Source organism: Platalea leucorodia, assembly GCF_965183815.1.
Source record: "Platalea leucorodia genome assembly, chromosome: 10".
In the NCBI taxonomy this organism is placed as follows: Eukaryota; Metazoa; Chordata; class Aves; order Pelecaniformes; family Threskiornithidae; genus Platalea; species Platalea leucorodia.
In genome coordinates this window covers 17,303,397-17,319,796 of record NC_138832.1, presented here as the reverse complement: position 1 = coordinate 17,319,796, position 16,400 = coordinate 17,303,397, and the positions used below count along the sequence as shown (strand labels likewise).

General features: G+C 40.5%; 1 protein-coding gene across 1 annotated transcript in view; it reads left to right on the top strand.

Moving 5' to 3' along the window:
- IL1RAPL2 (interleukin 1 receptor accessory protein like 2) overlaps nucleotides 1-16,400 on the top strand; it is a gene marked incomplete at its 3' end in the record, with an annotated part of 395,896 nt that overhangs the window by 192,442 nt on the left and 187,054 nt on the right. The window contains exon 3 of the mRNA XM_082322891.1: nucleotides 10,389-10,662. Within this exon, the coding sequence (XP_082179017.1) occupies nucleotides 10,389-10,662 (274 nt within the window). The remainder of the gene's footprint in view (nucleotides 1-10,388; nucleotides 10,663-16,400) is intronic.

Sequence of the window (16,400 nt, the reverse complement as noted above, 5' to 3'; positions counted from 1 at the left end):
CAATAAGGATAACTCTATGTTTATTTTAAATAGAAACAGAAGTCTTCAGAACAACGTTTACTGTTTAAAAATATCTCATTTTGAAAGCACTTCATAATTCATCAGTTACAGGCACATTTTCGTCAAATAATCCTCTAACAATTCTATTCATGGTTGTCCTATAAAAGCAAATATTGTTTTGATTTGCGAGCGTTCATTTTACTGAAATAAAATTTGGTGTGTTCTGCAGTCAGGAGAGTTTCCTATTTAAATTCTGCTGCATACGTGCAGCTAATGAATTAAAATGAGAGGAGGAATTACAACCTAGGTTAGAGCGTGGGTCACAACCTTTTCAAACAGAGGTCCACCTGTCATGCAAGTGGAAATGGTAATTGGCTCACTGCAGCTGAAATTATCTGTGCCAGATAACAGGAGGAATGGCATAGCAATTGTAAAATGGTAAGTATGTCTACATATCCAAAGGTAAATGTGTAGAGACAAAGCAAATGACCAAACCTGGTTATTTGTTGCAAGTAAATTCAGGTGAACTTGACTTGTTCCTTTTATTCATGAGCACGTCCTGATTTAAAGTTGTGCATTCTCTCTTTTCTTTTCTTTTTTTTTTTTTTTTTTTTTTAAACATTGCAATGTGTTCATCAAGCAGTTTAGCGATGTCCAAGACCCAAAAGGTTCATTCTACCTCGTGTGTTTAGGATGGGGAACTAGTTTTGTAAAGCATTTGGTAATCATCTGATGGACTGACGGCATCTTTGTAAGCTAGAAAATAAATGAGTAGGGTAGAGAGCGTGCGCGCCCAGATATGGGCATTCATGCGAAGGGCTCCCTTTATGTGTCTGTGAATTGTGACCAGCAAGGGCTGTGCCGGTGGTAGGACCAAATCGTTGGGGTCAGGTAGGTCGGAAGAGGCCTCTGGAGGCCCGGAGTCCGGGCTCCGGCTCAAAGGCCTTGCATGATGGCATGGTTGGCTGTGCGGGCAAGGCAGGCGCATTGGCCAGGCATGAGTTCCCCATGGTAAATGGGGAATTTGGACTACCAGAAATGTCCCTGCTGCGGTGTCCCAGTGAAGAATTGCTTAAACCTTGCACAAATACCACGTAGCTTATCCACAGGAATAACTGAGTCCTGCTTTCCTCTTGTGGCGGGGTGTGGTACTATCCCTAGGCTCTTCTGATAGTCTCCTTGCTCTCTTCTTCTGTCGAGCAGTCTTCCTCTGCCACAAGTGAGATGGAGTAAGAGCCCTTGCAGCAGACCTGTGTCACTCAAGGATTCCCCTCTGCAGACTGTAGAAATGAATTTAGCCTGGTGTATTCAACAGGGAGTCCGTCTTCCAAACCTAATCCAAACTCAAGAGGACTGTGCCCTCAAAGCAGATAATCCAACTCAAACTGTCCACATACTTGAAAAACAGATGAAAAACAAAATAATCTTGTGCATGTACACCAGTCCCTCTGCTCCACAGGGACCAGCAAGTTAATAGAGTTTCATTCTCTTTAATTTTGAATTCTTATTATTCACAGCTCTTTCCTCCAATTCCCTCCTGGGAATAACAAGCGGTGGATATAGAGTTTCCTAATTGTGTGATTACTTGAGACTGCAACTACCTGATCTGGAATCTAGTTTCCATTTACTTTACCTTCAGTAACTTTATTCAAAGGAACTAATGAAAAGAGGCTCATCAATTATTGAAATGAATTCAGCTTTGTTCCCAAAGTTTGCATGGTGCTAAAGACTTGAAAACAGAAGTATGTGAAAGTCTCCGTGGATTAACGTGGCTGGCTGGAGAATATTAAAACTGTCTCAGAGAGTGTCCTTAAAGAGCTCGTGTATAGTCGACACCACTTAAAATATTAATTGCATATACCTTCAGGTATAAAGTGTATTTTCCTTGTGTTGCTCCTTATCTGAAATCTTCTTAGGATAAATTTTTTATTTATAAATGCAATGGAATATTTTCAGTCTGTTTTACTCATTACTTAAATCAGTTATTATTCTCCCTTTTCTTGGATACTGATTCTTCTTGTTTTCCCTTTCTGGAGCTTAGAAAGTGGAAGTATTTTTATTTACTAGATTTTGTGGGCATTATGTAAAAAAAATATTGGGGTTCAGATGGGTTTCAGAGCTGGGTGAACAGCTAATTGACTGTCTTTATTGAGTTCATACCTGTGTTTGCACTGAGTTGTTGGGTGCCTGAGTTGTTTGTTTGTGGAATTTACATTTCAGTATTTAACAGGAAAGTTTTGTTACTTGTTCAGTCCAAGAAGCAGATGTAATGTCACGTAACTGATCTGGGTGCTCCAATCTAGAGCAACATACTTTTTGTGTAAAATAATGTTCTGTTGCTAGTGGGATAAAGAGGAAAGGGAGGCGTGCTAATTTAATGATGTTATTTCATGGCTGACTTTGAAGAAATGGGGATTCATTTATAGATCCACAAACAAGAAAAACAAGTTTAATTGTTCGGATAACTTGTTCAGTGCAGATCACCCACTTGGCTTTGCTTCTGTGGGAGCAAAGGCGGCGGCTGGGCAGAGGCAAGAGCTTTGTAAATGAACTTTCCCACAACTCTTCCCGATCTGCCTGCCCCAGTGCGGGAGGGGGACCGCGGCAGGCAGGGCAGGGGCCAGGCCGTGCAGGAGGGGCCGAGAAGGCAGGGCAGGCTGGGGCACAGTCCTTGAACCCATGTCTGGGACTTCACAAAATATATGAAAGCATAAAGCCATGAAGTACGAGTTCTTTGTTGCTCATGTCCTGGCTCTACTGCTGTTGATTTTCAAGGTGCCTTTTTACATTGCTTTCTAATGTGGTGACAGCCACGGAGAATTGAGGCATTATACTGAATATTTAAAACCAAACCGCTTTATAAGTTCCAATTTCTATACCGTTTACTTCAACACAAACTGTTTAAAAACCTGCCAGATATTCAAGTTATTAGGAGATCAAGGTCACCAAACACTCATTTTTAGGGTAAATATGCTGCATTTTAAACAGTTGCTTTAGTGCCCTCCTCTTCTCTGTGCTCAGCAGAGCAATCCGCTCGAAGCAAGGAGCACAGCTTTGGAAGGGCACTTCAGTTCAGGTCCATCTGTCTCCAGGAACATCTGACGTGGAAGAAGTAGCAAAGAATATGATGAGACCAGAAATTTCCTTTCCATCACAGAATGTGTTTCAGAGCTCCCTGTCTCCAGCAAAATCTAACCTGCCAGCTATGATTTGCTCTTCTCTCCATCAGCAAGCATTCCTGAAAATCCCTGTGATAAGGTGCCACCTGAAAAGCTGGCCCTGACAATTGCTACACAACGAAATGCCCCTGTCCAGTTACTTCTACTGACACCACTTCAGCGTTATTGTTCTTCAAGTATAATTTCTAAGTCTCGACCTCGTTAATACGCCATCGCTCCTGGAAGCTGAGAATTTGTCCCAGCTGTTTTTTTTTTCTCTCCCTAGAGAATTTTACGGATTGGCGATCTACTATTATGTTCTTTCTTTTGCATTTTCAATATAAGACTAAAATGCTTCTGGCTCCATATGCATGCGTAAGTCAGGACAGAGAAATCTGTTGTTATCTGGACCTCTGGCAGTATATATTTACAGTTTGTTTGACATCAAAGGAGATTATGAGTGTTCAGCTGGAATATTTGACATTTGAGTTGCGTTGTTTAGCTGTGGCTCATAAGAAAAGCTGATAAAAAAAAAAAGCATATACAAGTCTTAAAAACCTTTTAGCCCATCTTATAGAAATCAGAAGCTTTGATCAAAATTTTGAAAAAATTCAGCCAATGTATAAGGAGAAGTAAATGCATTTTTCCTTATTTATGCGCCAGATTTGGAGAAATATTTGCATGTTGCTAAATCTAATGAAATTTTTTTGCACTCATCATTATTTGATTTAGCAGTTCTGGAATATTTGCACTTTTACATATCTTGAAAGTCCCCAGCTTTTTTGCCAGTAAGTTTAAATGGTCTAAATCTTGCTAGAAAACATGCAGAAAATGGAGATCAGAGTAGAGAAACTACAAAGTCTGTGAACGATCCTCTTCTTAGATGTTGTTTCTACAGCAAAATAGTCTTGATTGGTGATTACTGAATCTAGATGTTACTGTGATAGGAATGAATTATTTAGTTAAAGTTGTTAACAGGGTAGTAGGAGAAACGTTGCAAAATTCAACCAGCTTGAATCATGATAAACTTGCTTTTTTCTCAGGATCGAAGGTGGTTTTCTAAGTGGTCTTCATCTCTAACAGATACATTTTTTTGATTTACTGTATCCCTCAGAGGAAACCTATTTGATTTTTTTCTAAAGTGCGGTTTAAAATATGAGCATAGTAAGAGTCAAAAACTAATGTTCGCTTGACTCAAAGAAGGCTGAAACGATAACTCACAGAAAAGAAACACCACAGACACTTTGCCTGAACTTCCTTCTCCTTCCTCCCTGCTTGCTGTTCGAGGTCGGCTGCCCTGCTGCTGGAGAAGGCCACCCTCCACCACCAGCGTAGGCTTCTCCTTCTCCCCTGTAAAACTGGGTAACTTGCTCTCCATGTCAGAGATACCAGCTCAGTTGTCTTTCGGTAGAGTGGATTTTTATTAATTGTTGTGACAGTGTCCTTCACCCATCTGGTTTGGTGGGTCAGCTAAGCTGAGGGAGCTCTACAAGCAAAGACCTTACCTTGCTTTGGAGGTGACACCCATGATTTTGAAGAGCATGCAAAGTGATCAATAGACTGTTTTGTTTGAAATGTGTTCTCTGACCAGCAAATGTATCTCTGAATATAGGAGCATTTAAAGAATCGCAGACGGGGTAGGGGGTGGTGGTTGCTGTCAGTTTTTAGGTGGCTCAGCTCCCTGACTCGGCTGATGGTGTGAGGAGCAGGGGAGGGCCCTGGGAGAAGGGAGGAGGCAGGGTGGCAGGGGACCACGCGCTGGCCTCGGCTGACAGACGGATCTCCTATGGCAGCGCCAGGCTGTGATGAGATGCTGGCAGGGGTCTGCAAGCGCCGTAGCAGATTTAGCGTAGCACAGCCAGAAAGCCAGAGGTGTGAAACCAATTCTGTACGGTGAGCCTGATCTAACACCCTCACCCTTTGTGAAGATCACGTCCAGCCTAAGCTATTAAAGGCATTACTGTGCTTGGTCAAATGTAGGATGTGTTCCCTTTTCTCCAGAATCAAGACCTGAAAATACCAAGTTGCCTAAAATTCATAGGCTGTAACTGATTTCTCCCCTTTAAGAGTCTAAAAAATCTGCATCCCTTTTTGGCCTTTCTTAATGGAGTGCGTCTGTCATTGCTACGTGTCTGCAAACCCCCAGGAGTGATGGATATCAGTTTCTGGACTCTGCTGTTCAATGGCTAATATATAAATAAAAATATAACTCCTATATCAGAGGACTGGGTTTTTTTGTTGTGGTTTTTTTTTTTTTTTTTTTCCCCCCTGACTATGTATTTACAGTCGCAAGCATTGCTTGCTTTGTGGAGAAATAAATTTAATACATTAGCTAGGTGGGTTTTTTTTTTTTTTAATTATTTACTTGTATATGATTTCAATTTAAAATGAGATTTTCAGGTAACAAGGTAGGCAAACATGTTTAACAATGCCATGATATAAATTGCTGTAGGTGACTGATCCCTACAAAAATTATTACAGGCAGATTCGCAATGCAAAAAATTATTTATATGACAGCAAGCAGAAAGACAAATTACTCAGAGACTATGTACATGCTCTTCTATAATTGCTCATAAATTATTGTGGTTCATGTTAAAATGCATCTAGACTCCCTAGACAACTAGATTTATTTAAAATAAGAATAATGGAAATTACCAGGAAATGTTGGGGAAGGAGATGCAGTACACACTTTGGGTGACTGCTAACATAAAAGTACAGTAACTTATTGTCAGCCAACTTAGTCTATAATTTGCTTAATAATTTTGAAACCTTCATTTTCAGTTCACTATCTCCTCAGGTTACCTTAGCCTGGAGAGATAACTGGGGTGGGCCCAGCGGGGCCCCACCGTGGTTAACCGCTGCTGTGTACCCCTGCCCGCGGGGACACATCGGGACGCTCTCCTGCACCACGCAGGGCTCTCGTGTACCTGAACGCTTCCATGTTCTACGAAATAGGATTGAATTTAGTCGGTTGGGTCAGAAGTTACGCTAATGGGGTGGGGGGACTGACAGATAGATGGGCAAACCTCTTTTCCTTAGGAAGCTGGGCTAAAAATGGGACAATGTTTTCCATATCCTCTCAATGCTCCAAATTTTAGAAAATATTTCAAATAATTGTCTTTATTGAAAGTGTCTAAAATACACCCATAATAGATAGGATTTAATTTGAATGGGCTTTCAGTCAGGCACTTATTAAGGATCAGCTGCTTATTGGGTAGCAGAGAAAAGATGTATATACATTTATTGTATAATAAGTGCCTCTCTCTCTAATGCCATTATCTTTCTCTTCTTACCAACGTGATTATATTATGTATTGAGAGCCAGCCCAACGAAAATGACAGCAAACTTTGTTCTGGATAATGGAGTGCTAAACTCCACCTGAGCAGCTCCAGTCATTTGTAATGACAGCTTGGAGAATACTCAAACGACTCGAACAATGCTCACGCTCCAGTGACTGACAGCGCGGCAAGAGGAAAAATTCCAGCTTCCACGTGAGCGCAGGGAGCCTGACCTAGATTTTAGCCTCTACAGCTTCATAAGAGAAAACATTCTTGACTGTGTATTTAACAAGGAAAAAAGAGCAAGGGGAAAATGTTGTCTCCTGTTTGATTAGTCTTTCTTCAATAATTAAGATTTAGTCAAGGCTCTCTGTGAGACTTCTCCCCTCCGCAGATGTCATCAACCCTATAATGAGTGGTTACTCCGTTCCCTGTGTGTTCTCCTCTCCGTAATTACCACCTCCTGGCATGCTGTGGGGAGCGAGCTGCGGCAGGGGAGCCGCCGGTGCAGGCAGGGGCGATGGGCAGGCAGCCTGCCTGCACCTTCCCCCTCCGCCGCGCTCGCTGTGTTGGGGTCAGCCTCGCCGCTGGCTGCTGAAATTCTTCCATTCGGGTACTGTTAATGGGAAAAAGGTCTCTAATGTCAATCTCCTTTTCTTTCTTTTCTTCTTGTGAGATGCAGGTGCTGGGCTGGGGTCAGGTCACCCTACCCAGTGCCTGCACTGGAGCACTGGCAGTGGCCGGCAGTGGCCAGCAGTGCACTGGCCCCACTGGCCCCCCAGTCTCGCTCTCCACTGGGGGCAGCTGGAGATGGGTTTTAGCCACTCTAATGACCTGGCCGTAAATTACCATTCAAATGTCTTTCATCTGTTCCACTGTGCTTTATACACTGCAGCAGTTGTAATTTTGAAAATAAAATAGTAGAGAAGTGCCCACTAGAAGGGAGAAGAAATTTTCAAATGAAAGTGGAAGATGAGGCAGGTTGAATGACGCTGACGGATGCTTGGTGTTCGTCTGAGCTGTGCTTTGCCAAGTTGTTTGGTGTGGATGTGGGAGAAATTTTATTGAAAGCAGAGGCATTTTCAGCTTCCAAAGCTGGATTTCCATATTGGGTCAGTACCTAACTCTGTAACTCTTCCTAATTGTGACTCTGCTCTGTGAAATAAATGAAAAACTGGCACCTTTCTGCTTGACCCACAGGCTTTCCATGTGTGTCTGAATGTCAGTTATTCTTTACTGTGGTTTAACTTTGCTGAACCAGCACAGGTTTGAAAGCATTAGATGACGTGAGAGGATTAGATTGACAGAAGACTGACAGAATTAATTAGATCGGCTGAATTAGTTTGGATCTGAATTCCAGTTCTGGGCACCCCTATTCATTTCAGCTTACGCCCCTACTTAACTTTTGTGACTTTGCTGAAGCCCAGGGAAGGGTGCCTTTGAGAATACCTGTATGTCCTGGAGAACGGGGATGAGCCACCTGGAGAGCTCAGCGCTGCCTTTCGCATCCCTTGCTGAGAGAAGGCAGCTGTAAGCTCTGCACTGCTCTTTAATTGTCAACTCACACCAGCCTAAAGAGCAGGGCTTAAAAAAAGCACAGAGCTTTTGTGAGGAAGCTCTGTACGGAGTACATTGATACCCGCTTGATGTAAAAGCCGTCAAAGCCACCTATATTAAATAATTTATGATGTCAGAACCAGGCTTTAATGTAAAAGTGGATTGGATGGGTTTGTAGGACCGAGAGATTTGGGTTCTTTTTCCAGCTCGGCTGCTGGTTGCCCATGTCTGTATAACACCATCGCCGGGAGAGGTGAATGCCGTGTTTCACGGGGTCCTGGCAGGAGAGTGTTTGAGTTACAGCGTGTGGCTTTGGTCATGGTGAGGGATGTTGTAAACCTGGAGGGGATGCACTGAGAACAAATACTTCAGTACATGATTTTCAAGAAATGATGACCCAAACTTGTCCTGTTCTGTGTGGCACTGAGCTGTGAGAGGGAGAACACAGAGGAGGAAGCGATGCTGCAGCAGTGAAGAAAAGGAAAGTCTGTGAATTGCTGCTGGCCTTTCATTTCATGTCATTAACAGTAGCCATTAAAAGCAAGAAGCAATGAATTCTAATTTAAATCGGCAAGATGTTTTCAGCAAAATGAGTTTGGAAATGAAAATTGAAGCTAACCGAAACTGTGTGTACCTACCTTCAGGTGGATGTTTTGGTTTGGGGGCTTTTTTTTGCTGAAGTCAGGAGTCAGTTGGCACACCCAGCTGCTGGGTTGGCATCTGCCTGCGGGGCGGGCGGCGGGAGCAGGTAGCCTGATCCGCACCACTTGGGTGAAGGTGGTGTGCAATCTCCCTCCGCCTGTCCATCCCTCATGACAGCAGATACCTTAAAAGTGTAGTTTTGGGTAATGGGTTTCCCTTCCCTCTTGAGCCTATGTTTGTTTTACAAGTGAAGTTTGGTTTACAACAAGATGTTACATGGAAGTTTATGTATTAGAAATGTATGAAAGTGGTCAGTGTCGACAGGTTTAAAATATGGTTCAGTTGCATGGTTCATGTGGTCGGAGTACAATTAAAGCTGATTTACTGCAATGGGGAAATTAAAACCTTCCATTTATCATGGGTAGTTTTGAAGGATTCAAGAGAAGCCTGAAAAAATGGTAGACATGATTTAAAGGCAGTAAAAGCCACTAAAAAAAGGACTAGATCTGATATTCCACCACATGTAGAAATTTTGGCTCACTACATTTGTTTGGGAAGTAAATAAAAAAATCACTTAATGAGTGAATGCTGTTGAAGGTGTATATGAAATGAAGAGTGTATGAGAATAGCTAACACTTAGAGTTTGAGAATTCATACTGTAAGTGCAGAAGAGGCAACTTGAACCTTTCTTGGTTGAATTTGAGGTAGCCACATCAAGGGTAAAGATGTTCCACTTTACATGTAGCTGCATACGATCAATAAATTCTAAAAGCTACACATTTCATCAAGTCTATTAATTTTAGCTAGCACATTTGCTTATTGATGATCTGCCTTTGCAGTCTTTTTTTTGTTGTTGTTGTTGTTATATTCTTGGTTGACTTTCAGGCTTACAGTTTTTCCAGCCGTAAAAAAAGATTGAATTAAAAGGTCTCTGATATGTGAGGGGGAGTTACATGTTGATATCTATGCATGTTCTAGGATTATATTGTGACTAAGATGATTTAAAATAATGGGAGAAAAAATTGTAAGGAGAAATAATCTTTTATTAAACTGGCTAACATAGGTTCATTTTTAAAGTGAAGTATCAAGAAAACTGTTTCAAAAGTTTTTGCTAAACAGAATATCAAAAGATCCCTTTTCATATTTGTACAATTCCTGTATTTAGCTTGATTGCACAGGTAGCATGTCGTAATTGTATCCTGGTTTATATAAGACACATCTCTGCAGTTTGAGTAGGCTGTAGGAAAAAAAAAAAAAGCTATGTGGAACTGCCTTGAAAAGAAAATGATAAATGTCACATCTGTTAGTTATTTTTTTTTATGTAACATAATTAGCAGAGGTGGATGGAAAAGTTTTAAGGGATAAGATTGGGATCAGATGCCAATGTACATTTTCCTCCAACAAGGAATTAAACAATTCAAAACTGGTTTACCAGGGCAAGTAGTTAAGGTGGGGTTTTTACTTGGGTTTTTTATTAAAGAATTAGTGTTTTGGGGGTGAAAGTAGTGATATTCTAAAGAAATGGAATTGAGCAGGCCCAATGTGCTCTGTTTATTGCCTGCACATTTGCATTTATATGTAACTAAAAAAGATGTATAAAACCCTTTAATTGCCAATAGCTGCTTCAGGTTTTTCACACTGCTATGAAACAAAGGTTCTTTTATTTAATTGCATTGCATTTCACAAGCTGCCTTTCACTATCTTGAAAAATATATTTGTATCTAATATTTCTTTATTATTGTTTTGCTTTCAGTTGATGGTTGCATTGACTGGTCAGTGGATCTCAAGACATACATGGCTTTGGCAGGTGAACCAGTCCGAGTGAAATGTGCCCTTTTCTACAGCTATATCAGAACTAATTATAGCATGGCCCAAAGCACAGGTCTTAGGCTTATGTGGTACAAAAACAAAGGAGATTTAGAAGAACCCATTATATTTTCTGAAGTTAGGATGAGCAAGGATGAAGATTCAATATGGTTTCACTCGGTTGAGTTGCAAGACAGTGGTTTCTACACGTGTGTTCTAAGGTGGGTATTGTGTTAAAGTATAACTAAGAATGTATAGATTGTCTTGGTTAAAAAAATGTTTAAATGTAGCTCTCAGGATTAAGATATTCTTCCAGTTAAGATATACTCATTATTTTTATTCTCATAATTATATATGTCACATACTGCTTTGTCTCAAATTAGTTTCCCTAGTAATTATAGTTACCTCTTCCAATAGCTATAATTAAACATGTGCTTTCACTTAATTACTTTTTTTTTTAAGTCCAACATTTGCAAATTCTCAATTTGCCATAAACCTTCAGAACTGGATACTTCTTAAATCATGAAGTATTTTGGTTAAGTAATGCACTTTTTCAAATCCTCTGAGTTATTCAAGAGTTAGACACAGTTTGAATCATTCCGATGGGGTTAGGCCATGGGGAGTTACAGTTCTGTCTGGTTTTGCAGAAATGTTTATTTTGATATACAATTATGATTTGTCACAAATTTAAGCAGCCCTCCTTTGGTAAGGCACTGAACTGCATGTCTCAGAAGTATTTTGGAACTGTTGGATGAGCCTTAAATTAAGCATGTGCTGGAGCTCGTGATTTCCATCATGTGGATGTTGATGTCAGCTCTATGCCTAAAATGAGAAGATAAAAAAGGAGGACTCTTTAAGAATGGATGAATAAATATCCCTTAAATGATCCAGTTTTGAATTAAAAGGAGTTTATAGATACTTTATATGATTTGGTTTTAAACTATTTAGTTTCAGAGAATAAAGATTGCTTCATCCTTGTCTGCTGTTCCATACTGAAATTATACACAAGTTGGATGAATTAAATATCAAATATTTGCAGCAAAATATCAGCACTGTTCAGAGCCCAGAATTTGCTCTCTCTCCATCTCTGTTAAGTCTCGCTGCCTTGTCTCAGGTGCCTCAGTCCATTTTGATCCCGAAGAAGGCTACTAAAATCAAAGATTGTGCTGTGGGGCATGGTGGTTTGTACTGGGGACCAACATCCAGTTTAAATATCAGATGCGCCTGCCAAATTCACTATTAAGTCCGTGTTGCAGCCTTTGGAGTTAATTATTCTTTTATTAGCTGCTCTGTCGCAGGTTTGGTATAATGTGAACTCCATGATTTTGAAATATTGCAGGAAGATAGTGATTTATGTGTGCTATGCTTTACACTGTACAAGGTGTAGCTATACAAGGGAGCTATACTTTTTTCATGAGAAGTCACTGTTGTGATAATCAAGTTACTAGTTTAATACTCTGCAAATTTTAATGCGAATCCTATGTGAACAATGAAGGATTGATCTTGGATCAAATTCTGGGACATACTTTTTTCTGGGAAATTTCAAAACTCTGCTTGTTTACATGGCAAAGTAGTTTTGGTAACAAGTGGGCAAATTCTTAAATAATTTGTGCATTCTCCTCATTTCCAGATAAAAACTATATGGCATGCTCCTTGGAAGGCATTACACAGCAATAAGATCTTCCTTGTCAGTTAGGCAGTTTTCCTGCTTTGGCTCGGACTTTCTTATACAGTTACAGATATTTTTGCCTTTTTCAGATTTATGTCGGAGTGCAGGATATTATATATAGTGGTTGCACATAAAAGACTATATTTCTTCCTTTACTGAATTACTTTTTTCTTCCAAAAATTTGGTAATGTATCCTTGCTATTATTATTTATGAAATCATAGGTGGCTTAAAATAGCTGGGGAAATAGCAATAGTAATTTATTTTAATTTCATTAAAATTGAGCTAGATGTAATGTTCTGAAATATGATCACACTTCTGTAGTAGACTATCCACACCATTAACTGTGTAATTTCAGCTTTATTAATCCATTTTTTTGGAGGGGGATAAGCAGATGTTTGCGTTTTAGTCATTAACCAGGATCACCTGCTTTGTGAGAATTAACAGGTCACAAATGAGAGCAGAAGTTCTAAAATATGATCTTATTTTCTAGAAACATGAACAATTTCTGTTAGAATTGCCTTCTTTTGTAGACTGAATGAGTAGAGACTGGTAGAGAGAACTCAATGTAGTGGAAATGAAGAGGTGACTGCGTCCATCAGTGTGCAACACTGGGTTTAGGGTCGCAAGCATAATTAAGTCTTTTGGTTTGGTAGCTGCATGAAAAAAATTGGGGAGCAAAATGCTTTTGATTCAAGGTAAATGTAAAACTTTTGAAGTTTTTCTCAACAAAGAAGTTTTCATTTAGGTTCTCTAAGAGAAAATCAGAAGCAATTCATATCTAAATTGATGTCTCTCTAGCCACTCAGCAAGGACGCAGGAAGCCCTGGTGCAATTCCCTGTGCTGCCCAAAGGGTGAAAACCCGCATTTGTGTGTCCAGTGGCCAGGGTGTGCTGCATCCAACCACGTCAAGTCTCTTGCCTTAGAACCGTTCTGTTTGAAATTCGTCCCTGTCTATGGAAAAGGGCGCAAGGGGGTGAGATGCTTGGATGTGGTGCTAAGGCTAAGTGGGGACAAGAGGTCCCTGTCCCAGAAGTTTATGGCTTGAAAGGAAGGACACACTCTTGAGCTGGGAAGATCTTCTCTGGTAGAAGGAATTGAACACCAAGGGTTTTTAGCAAGTTGTACATAAAGGATGTCACAGGCAATAGTGAAAGCTATGCTAATTCACTCTCCCCCAATTTATTACTTTTTTCCCAGTCAAAACAATGTGGCAAATAAGAAAACTGTATGGGGAAGATGACAACTGCATATTTCACTGAATTTCCTATTTGTTGAAAAGGTTCTTCACAATTCTAGCCCCCCCCCCCTTTTTTTTTTTCAAGAAGCTGCATTTTCTGGTTGCTCATGGGTGCTTGTTGAATCCAGGCGTGAGCATCTTTGAAGCAATTAGAAGGAATTTTTCAGAAGCTGCTTGAAAAGGGTGGGTATGAGCAGGTGAAGGAAGGATAGGCTGATATGACAGTGATTTGGAGATGGGTAAAAATTAAATGTGTCGGTGAATTCTTTCTTATACAGAATTGTCATTTCAATAATCGTAATATCTGTTTTGTAAATGAAACGTAATATTGAAGAAAATTAAGAAATATTAGAGCAGCCTTAATGAAAGAGATTGCTTCTGCAGGCTGAAGAGGGTCTGATACCATAATTTAAATATTGCCTCTCCTTTATTAGACATTGTTCCATAGGCAGGTGTGGGGGTGTGTGTATAACAGGAGGAAATTATTGTTGCATTAAAACTTCTCTCTTCTCACAATACATATTGACATTGAGCTGACACTCAGATGCAAACCGAAGTCTGGTATTTTTCCTCCAGTGTTAAGCACAGCTGTAACATATTAAGGGGTCCTGAATCTGCAGGGACTTTTACAAGAGTGCAGAGCTGAGCTGTGTTAGCTAATCCATGTGAATTCCAGGGATCTGCGTTGTTCTCAGGTGCCTTTTCTGTGCCAAATCAGGGATATTACTACAGCAAGATCCAGTGACATCCAAAACAGATCCTGACTGATGGATAGATGTGTGTTTCATTACAGTTCCCAGACAAATGCTGGGACATTTGTACCGTGACTTTACTGCCCAATATGGAAATGCTGCGTTCTGGAGGTCTCTCTGCAGTACAGCCCCTGGATATGCCAGTAATCTTCCAGCACCCGCCAATGCTACTTTCAGATAAAGCTGAAAAGCATTTCTATTACAGAGGTTTTGTGTTCTGGGGTTTTCACATCATCACTCTGGATTGAAGCATCTTCACTGAAGGATTCAAAGATGAGAGCACCAAAACTAAACATGGAAACTAAAATGGATGTAAATGCACAGGGTGGCCTTAAAGTTCTGAGTATGTAAGATAGTAATTTGCCAGACCATGTGGTGCTTTTGCTCTCTAAGCAAATATGTTTGTTTTTCTGTGTTAAAAGCCTCTGTTTTTTAAAGAGGGAACAAGAACTGGGCCTGCTTAGATCTTCTTAGCCTGATGAAAGGGGAGAAGATGAGCTAAGGAAGAAATCTCAGCGAAGTTTAGCCACACCTTTGCCCTCAGCAAGGGACTGCTCCTGGAGGCCTTTCTCCTAACTGGGCCCAGCTCTGAAATAAACTCAAGTACTGAATAAATGCTTTATGATGAGCAAGATCAGTAAAACATTAGTGCATGTTTGCTGTTAATTAGCTGCTGGTGAAAGAAAATAACTCAATTCCCATAATGTGAATCAGGAGGGTAGAAAGTCAGGGCCTTGAGGGGGTGCAGGGAAGGCGGGAGGGGGAGGTTTGTGGTCGCCAGCCTGGCTGACGGAGCAAAGCCTCGATTTTTGTACAGGATGCAGAATAACAAGGGAGTGAGGGCCTTGAATACGTATGAGGCAATAAGCCTGCAGATCTTTAATGCCAGCATCTGATGCCAGAGAACTGCCAAGAAATCAAGTTAGGAAATCTGCGTATCCTTTTTCCCTTGCTTTGTCCCTATCTGCACAGTTCTTAATGGAGAGCAGCATTGCTGTGGACACGCAGAGAAGAATCAAGCCTTTGCTGAGACATTGGTGAGATACTGAGATATTACTTTCTGAGCAGTAATAAAATAGACTGATAATAGATTTTAAGCCTTCAGGCTTTTGAATGTCTGTGGAGCGCATGACCAGCAAATCAAAATCAGATTTAGACAGCCTGGAGGGGCTGTCAGTGAAACTTCATTTGCAGCCCAGCCTTTGTGCTCTCGCTTCAGTGGGTGTTAGGAGGGCTGAGGAACTTGTTTCAAATGCCTATAACCTGGATACTGCATTAGGCACCCATCATCCCAGGAAAAGCTGCACCGCTTTTCTGAGTGCTGGAAGTCTGGCTTCCAAGTGAAAGGAAAGAGGAGTTTTCTTCAGGTCCAGAGACCAAACAGGGAATTTGAACTAAATCACGATGTGAAAATGTGTAGGGGTAAGGTCGCTTTCTCTGCAGGCACCTCTCATTGTTCTTACAGTATGTGTTTTAATACAGTCAATTCATTTTGTTGGTGGCAATATCTTCTCATTACAGAATGTTTCATGTTCAGGTGCTTTGGCTTTATTCAGTGCTTAACTGTTCATGACAAAGGTGATTTTGTATCTCAAATCCTTTGAATGCAGTGTTGTTATTCCAATTTAGTCATAGAATACCTCCTTCCATATGCTTCACTGGCAAGTGCGTTTTTTTTCCCATAGACTTACTCTGAAAAGATCCAAAGATGATACTTTCTAGTGGGCCAGTGTCTTTAATCGTCAAATGTCCAAGAGGAGCACATCTAAGTAGCCGATGGATTACACATCTCATAGTTGCCTCTCAGACTTGCACACTGGTACGTGATCAGCTTTCATGCCTGTACTGTCCCAGGCATGTCTGTAGAAGCCAGCTAAATTTCACACTTAGAGCAAGCGCATGGATTCAGCATGGCATAGTCTTCCCAGGCTCTGTATGACACTAACATTAAATGTCACGCATTAAAAGTGTGTGACATTTCCCACATTAAAAGTGACTGATTCTGTATAAACAAAATCCCTGTGATATATGGTATTCAATACTGGCATACAGTGTTAGAGCGGATACAATATCAAGTCAGTATGATTCATGATAAAATAAAATTTAACTTACTGAGATATAATGTTTTGGCATTATCAAAACGCAGGGGAAAGTAGAATCAGAATGCTTCTACTTTTCTATCTAAAATTGTGTAAAAAATGATGGCGCTCCTGCAAATCATTTTGATGACATTGTCTTTATTGAGAGAAATCAGTTCTGTCTGTTCTTTTGACACTTAGACTTGCAGAAAAACAAAGAT